The 6,493-nt window shown below is 54.7% G+C and overlaps 1 protein-coding gene across 1 annotated transcript in view; it reads right to left on the bottom strand.

The window, feature by feature from the left end:
* The window catches only part of BPIFB1 (BPI fold containing family B member 1), a 19,167-nt gene extending 13,245 nt beyond the window's left edge, over positions 1-5,922 (bottom strand). Inside the window, exons 1-5 of the mRNA XM_023754493.1 lie at positions 5,840-5,922; positions 4,243-4,399; positions 1,569-1,710; positions 805-915; positions 700-736 (exon numbers count right to left, since the gene is read on the bottom strand). Of these exons, the coding sequence (XP_023610261.1) occupies positions 700-736; positions 805-915; positions 1,569-1,710; positions 4,243-4,357 (405 nt within the window). The 5' untranslated portion in view covers positions 4,358-4,399; positions 5,840-5,922. The remainder of the gene's footprint in view (positions 1-699; positions 737-804; positions 916-1,568; positions 1,711-4,242; positions 4,400-5,839) is intronic.
* Between the last annotated feature and the right edge of the window lie 571 nt (positions 5,923-6,493).

Below are 6,493 nucleotides of genomic sequence, written 5' to 3'. Positions count from 1 at the left end.
TTACCCCAGCATGTTCCAGCTCTGTTTTTTTTTTATTCCTCTCCTGGTTTAAATCCTAAAACAGCTTCCGAATTTATACCCAACTCCTTACTCAGGTATCTTACAGGCATCTCACATTCAGCATGCACAAAACTGAACTGTGCATCCTGCCCAAACCTGCTCCTCTCACGATCTTCCCTGTCTTGGTTGCTGGCCACACCATCCTGCCAGTTGCACAGGCAAAAACCTTGGACTCAGCTTTGACTCCTTAATCTCTCTCCTCCTCTCCCCCCCACATGCAATCATCAGGAAATGCTGTTGTCTGCACCTACCTCCAAAATGTATCTAGAATCTGACCACTTCTCACCATCTTCCTGCCCCCGCCCCCCAACTCCAGTCCAAGCTATCATGGTCTCCCTCTGAATTGTTTCAGTAGTTTCTGGATGGCCTCCCCGCCTCTGCTCTTGCCTCCATATACAACAACCAGAGTTATTCTTCAAGAATATTAAACATGTCATGTTTCTCCTTTGTTCAGAACCCGCCATGGCTCCCATCTCACTCAGTAGAGGCCAAGTCCTCACTTTGGTCCGTAAGGCTCTGTATGATCTGACCTTGGCTGCCTGCTGGCCTCACCTCCCATGACTCTCCTCTCTCCTACCCCACCCCTTTTTGCCATTCTTGGAACAAAGCAAGTGTACTCTTGCCTCAGAGCCTTTGCACTTGCTCTTCCCTCTGCTTAGAACTCTTTTCCAGATACCTGCATAGAGGAAAGGGGGGAATGAGTGGGTGAATCTGCCTGCTATGCCTGACTGAGGGGATACTCACGTGTTGAATCCAGCCACCAGGTCCAGTGGGATATTGACTATCAGCTCCTCCTGGTCGTCAGCAGAGGGTTGCACCTGTAGCTCCATAATGTTGGCTGAGGTGATTTTCAGCCTGGATGGATGCAGGAGAGGTGAGATTTATCTGAGCATCGGCCACAAACTCATTCCCCTCAATCTTCTCGGTCTTCCCTGGTGTCCAGCCAGCAGCTGGACCCAAGCCCTACCCACTGGATCTTCCCCAGCATGGTCTTGCCACATCCCCCCTGCCATGCTCCTGCTCTCAACACTCCCATGGCTCCCCATTACTTAAGAGATGAATCCCAGCTCCTTGGGCTGACTTTGTAGACCCTCTGGGAACGAACCCCTCTGACCTCCCAGTCCTTACCTTGGGGTTTGAGCACCAGCCATTCTGGCCGCCTCTCACCCTCTATGCCTTTCCCCAGGCTGGCCCCTCTGCCTGGAATACCATTTCCTTCTTGTCTCCTGGTGAACATGCAGTCAATGGCTCACCTGTCACCGAGACTTAGAAGCATCACCTTCACCCTCTCACCCCAGGTGACCTTCCTCTGGAGTCACCCTATCAGGCTCCCATCTGACTCTCTTATGGTTATTAATTCATCTGGGAGCTTCTGAGGAAGGGACTTCATTTGTCCCATTCTTTGTGGTCAGACAGAGATTCGATACCGATTGATGCTTATTGACTGACCAAATAAACGTGCAAAGTGTGTCCTGGGCAGAAGTGTGGACGGGGAGTTCCCAACTTACCAGACGATGTGGCTCAGGACAGAGTTCACTACGCTGCCTAGAATGGGGATGCCCCCGGCCGGCTCTTCCCGCAGGGTGCTCAGCAGAGGCAGGTCCTGGAGGATCTGGATCGCATCATGGTCCTTCAGCTTCTGTGCCAGCTCTGGAGACAGATTCTGGGGATTAGAGTCCAGCAGGAGGGGCAAGGAGGGGCTCCAGGCTGGGAGAGGGCATCACGCAGGACTACTCAGATCTGGACTCAAGGTGAGGGTATGGATGGTTCCATCCTGGCCATCTCTACCATTGATGTGGCCTTGAGCATGATGGCCCAGATCGGGGCGACTAGGGCATGGGCGGATCATTCACCCCCCTGAGCATTGCCAGCCTCTGCATCCCTCCCACCAGCCGGCGGCAAACACTTCTGGAGCCAAGAGGCAGGGAACTCAGAGGTCCCTGTTTGGGGCTGTTTTGCTGCCTAAAACACAGTTCTCTGGCATCCACATTCTATGGGTCTGTTGTCCAAAGAGTATCGAGTGCTGAGCAGAGAAAGGAGGAGGTTGGGTCAGGGGCCTGGGAGCCAGGAGCCCTGGGTTCTGTCCATTTGGCTTGTGTGCAGAGCGGGTCAGAGGTGCCGGAGAGCTGATGCTGGAGAGCCCTCGCCCAGTGACGGACGGGAATTGGTGTATAAACACCCTGCTCCCTCAGCCCTCAGGTGGGATGACTCAGGTGTATGTGTGCCCCACTGCGCCCCAGAGTCCCTGTGTGTTATTGCCCCTCGGCAACAAAACCACCCTTTTAGCCAGCTCTGTGATGATGGAGATGGGCCCTGTAAGTGGTCCTCCTTCGCTGCTGGTGCGACGTTAAGCCCTGTCAGTAGAGGCTCTGGAGGGCCTTGCAGCAGCAAGTGCTCCCCCTCCCGGCCCTGCTGTGCTCCTCTCGCAGGCTCCTGTGGGGTCCAGGCTCGAGTTCAGCAGGACTGTGGGCCCCAGCTCCTGTCCAGGAAGTTTCCTGAGAAGGCTTCCCAGTGAACCAACAGCAACCGCCTTCCTGCTGGTTGCCATGGTTGCTCATGTCCAAGCTCCTCTGGCTGGCACTGTGCTTGCGATTCACAGTATGGGCCCAGGACACCTCTGCCTGCCCCCTCAGCACCCAGCGCTCTCTGCCCCTGTCCCTACTCTGGGATCCTCGCGGGCAGCTTCCCAGAGAATTCCATCGGCTCCTCGCAGGCAGGTCTCTGCCCGCTGCCAGCCTGCCAGCTGTGCACCCGCTCTGACCCGGACAACTGGACAGATGTCCCCACCATCCCGTGGGCTTCAACCTCACTCCTCCCAGGAGGTCAGGGAGGATTCTCCCCTCCAAGCTTATTCTGTCCCTGGATTAGCCTCTCCCGCCTCCCCAATCCTCTTTGGAGTTTTTATTTTCTTTCCTAGCCAATGGCCCATGACTCCGACCCCCTGCTCATAATTCTTTATATAAACTCGTGTGTCGGGCTTACCATGCGGTTTCTGTCTCCTCACTTGTCCTAACCAACACAGCTGCCCAGTAGGACTGAGCTCCAGTTCCCTGTGGCAACTGGCCCGCCCTTGCCTGCGGGTGTTTTCTGAGAGCATCTCTGAGGCCAACCACTCGCCAACAACTCCTTAACTCAGATTCTGCTGCCAGGGGACCTACACCATGGTTGCCATGGTTGCTCATGTCCAAGCTCCTTCTGGCTGGCACTGTGCTTGCGATTCACGGTATGGGCCCAGGGCACCTCTGCCTGCCCCCTCAGCACCCAGCGCTCTCTGCCCCTGTCCCTACTGTGGGACCCCTCCTCCGGCTGCAGCAGCTGTGTGGCCCTGCAGGACCCAGTCCCGCGCCTGCCCGTCCAGCCTGGCCCAGGTCCAGAGCATGCAGAGGGCTGGCCTCTAAGTGTTTAGATGGATTTCCAGAGCCAACTGGTTATCACGTGCTCTGGGCACAGCACTTTGGAGCGATGGTTTTCAACCAGGGCGCTCCTGTTCCCTAAGAGACAGAATGTCTAGAGACATTTTGGCTGTTAGCACTGGGCTGGGGATGCGGCTAAGCATCGAGATGCACAGGACAGACCCCCACAGTGAAGAGTTACTTGGCTCATAAGGTCAGAAGTGCTGACGTCGAGAAACTAGACCAGAGAGTTCGCCAAGTTCTTGTCAATCCCTGTCCTATGGGACAGTCCCAGCAACCTGGGGAGGCAGGCCTTCCTGTTTGTTTCCAAAGGACAAAGCCCAGGCTCTGGAAGGTTCCCGGGCCGCAGAGTTGGAGGGTGAGAAAGCTGTGCCTGGGATCCAGGCCGCGGGGTTTGCAGCCGAGGGTCTCCTCTCTGGGGACTGGTTGGTCACTGACTCAGACTCTGAGGAGGTGCTTTGCCAGTGGGTTTTAGGCGAGAGCAGTTGCATGGTCACACCCAGGGCCACCCCCCTTCTGCAGGCTGCGGAACCTCAGAGTGGTCAGTTTTGGAATCATGGCATTTAAGGAGGGTTTCTTGGAATCATGGACTCTTGGGATCACAGACACTTTCAGCCTTTACAATTTACCCACTCGAGTCTCATCTAGACCTGGGTCCCAACTGTGTCTTGCACACCCCCAGTCATGGGCAGCTCCTGCCTTCCATTGGAGAGCTGCTCCACCTGCCCCATTGCCTTATGGTGCTGAAGCCTGGGCGGCCAAGACTTACTCTCTCTCATGATTTTTGGGCCGACTATGAGGACTGCAGGAGGATTGAGGGTGGCTCCGACCAAGGTGGCTGCCAGCAAACCACAGAGGAGGGCGAAGATCCTTGAACTGGCCATCTTCCTGGGGTCCAAGGAGCAGCAGGTGGCAGATGTGAGAACCTGGGGTTTGCATAAAGGGCCCTGTTAGCCAGGCAGAGAGGCCAAAGGCAGGTCCTCCACGCCTGGTGACTTGGGCACGGATTCCAGCAGAGGCTGTTTAGTGAAGTGATTAGGAATAGCGTGAGCTCTTAGAGACACTTGCAATAATGATTCAACACCTGCCTCCCTGACCAGGCCATGAGCTCTGGGAGGGAGTATTGGTCTGCCTGCTCCCCATTGTGTCCCCAGCACCCAACACAGTGCCTGGAACACAATGGGTGTTTAATAAACAAATGGTTGCTGAATGAATGAATGACCTTTGGGAGCCCTGGAAGAATGGGGAATCTAAGCCTGCTAAACTGAAAAGGTCTAGGCCATGGGGATCCCTGTGGAGTCACAGGATCCCCCATCCCTGTGTGCCAGGAAGCCTAAGGGTAGAGGAGAAATATGGGCATCAGAGTCAGACAGACCTGAGTTGGTGGACTGCCTCTACCACTTGCTGTGTGACCTTGGGCAAGGGACTTACCCTCTCTGAGTCTCAGTTTTCTCATCTATAAAATTAGGGATACTAATAATACTTACATCACAAGGTTGTTGGGAGGATTAAATGAAATCATCCATTTGTGGCCTGGCATGCTATAAGAGCTCAATGAATATTAGCTGTTATTATGAGTACAACAGTTATTATTACTAATCCTGGGCTCAGAAAGAATCACCTTGCAGTTAAAGCGAGAAAACAGATAAGATGCCCTGCACTCTGCTCTTTTGCCCAGGAAGTTTCTTTTAAGCATCTTAGTTCTATTTTCCTTCCTTTATCTTTGCACGTCACTCTGTTCTCTGATCAGAGACACTCAGAGAACCAATAGGATGGTAGCATCTGTTTTGTGGAAAAGTGTCTCCTCCCTAAATCCCAGCACCCCCCGCCCCCCCCCACACACCACATCATATCTCACCTCCTGGCATTTGCTTATGTGATTCCCTTTGCATGAGATGCCTTTCTCCAACCAACTTTTACTCAGTTCTCACCTGACATGTCACCGCTTCCTGGAAGCCTTCCCTGACTGCCCCCTCCCACCACACCGTACCCCTGGGATTTCCTTGAGCACAGCACATACTGCATTGGCCTATATTAGGAGGGCCAGGACTGTCTGATACTTCTTGTCTCCAGAATCACCCAAGCCCAGGGCTGGATACAATGCAATTGGTGTGTGCAGAATGGGTTTATGTCATCCGGATGAAGCCAGGGAAAGACTCAGCCATTCTTACTCCTCAGGACCATTCTCTGGTCTTCTGAGTAAGGGAGTTGGGCGCCTCTCTACCCCCTCAGAGGGTCCTAGTCGACAGAGGGACCTTACCTGAGGACCAAGACTCCCTCCTGCTTCTGACCTGACCCCAACAGGTGTCTCCAGTTCAGAACCTCCCTGGTACCCTAGGCTTTCAGCCCCTTCCCCACACTTTTACCTGGACACACCAGCGTCCTCAGCTTCCTCCTCACCTGGGCAGTGGGTCTGGAAGTCCAGCTTTATATCCTGCATACTCTGGGCTAAGCAGTTACCCTTTGTATTTGGGCTGAGGCCACAGAGTGGGCCAAGGTGTCCAAGGAAAATATTTGTGGCTTCTGTTGAACCACATCTTTGCCTGGAGCAGCCCCAAGATTCCAGCTTCCTGATGTTTGGAGAAAGGTCTTGGGCTGTCATGAAGGGTGGGCCGGGTGCTGGGGCACATGGCAGGCACTTGGACCAGGCACATTGTAGCTATGTTTGCTAATGCGCCGAAGACCTCCAACTCCTAAAGGTGAAGTCTCCTGGGAGGGACCCTGCACATCCCTTGGGCACATCTCCAGAGAGGCAAGCAGCCCCTCCTGGGCTTCCCAGATGGCCATGCCTGCTGCCTATGAACAATGCCTCTCTGTGGGAGGCCCGAGCTCAGTGTCAGGGCCTGGGCCCGCATCAGCTCCTGCTTCCTGCCCCTCGGTCCCACACGTTCCCTGGGGTCTGCAAGCATGACTGTGCCTCTTTAGGCCTGGCACACTTTGGAACCCACGGGTTGCCACGGCCGTGCCCTCAATATTGCTCAGTTCCCTTCAGACTGCCGAGGGCCTCTTTATCCCGGCCT

The sequence above is a fragment of the Myotis lucifugus genome, unplaced genomic scaffold (genome assembly GCF_000147115.1).
Source record: "Myotis lucifugus unplaced genomic scaffold, Myoluc2.0 scaffold_60, whole genome shotgun sequence".
Taxonomy (NCBI): domain Eukaryota; kingdom Metazoa; phylum Chordata; class Mammalia; order Chiroptera; family Vespertilionidae; genus Myotis; species Myotis lucifugus.
This window is presented reverse-complemented; position numbering and strand designations above follow the sequence as displayed.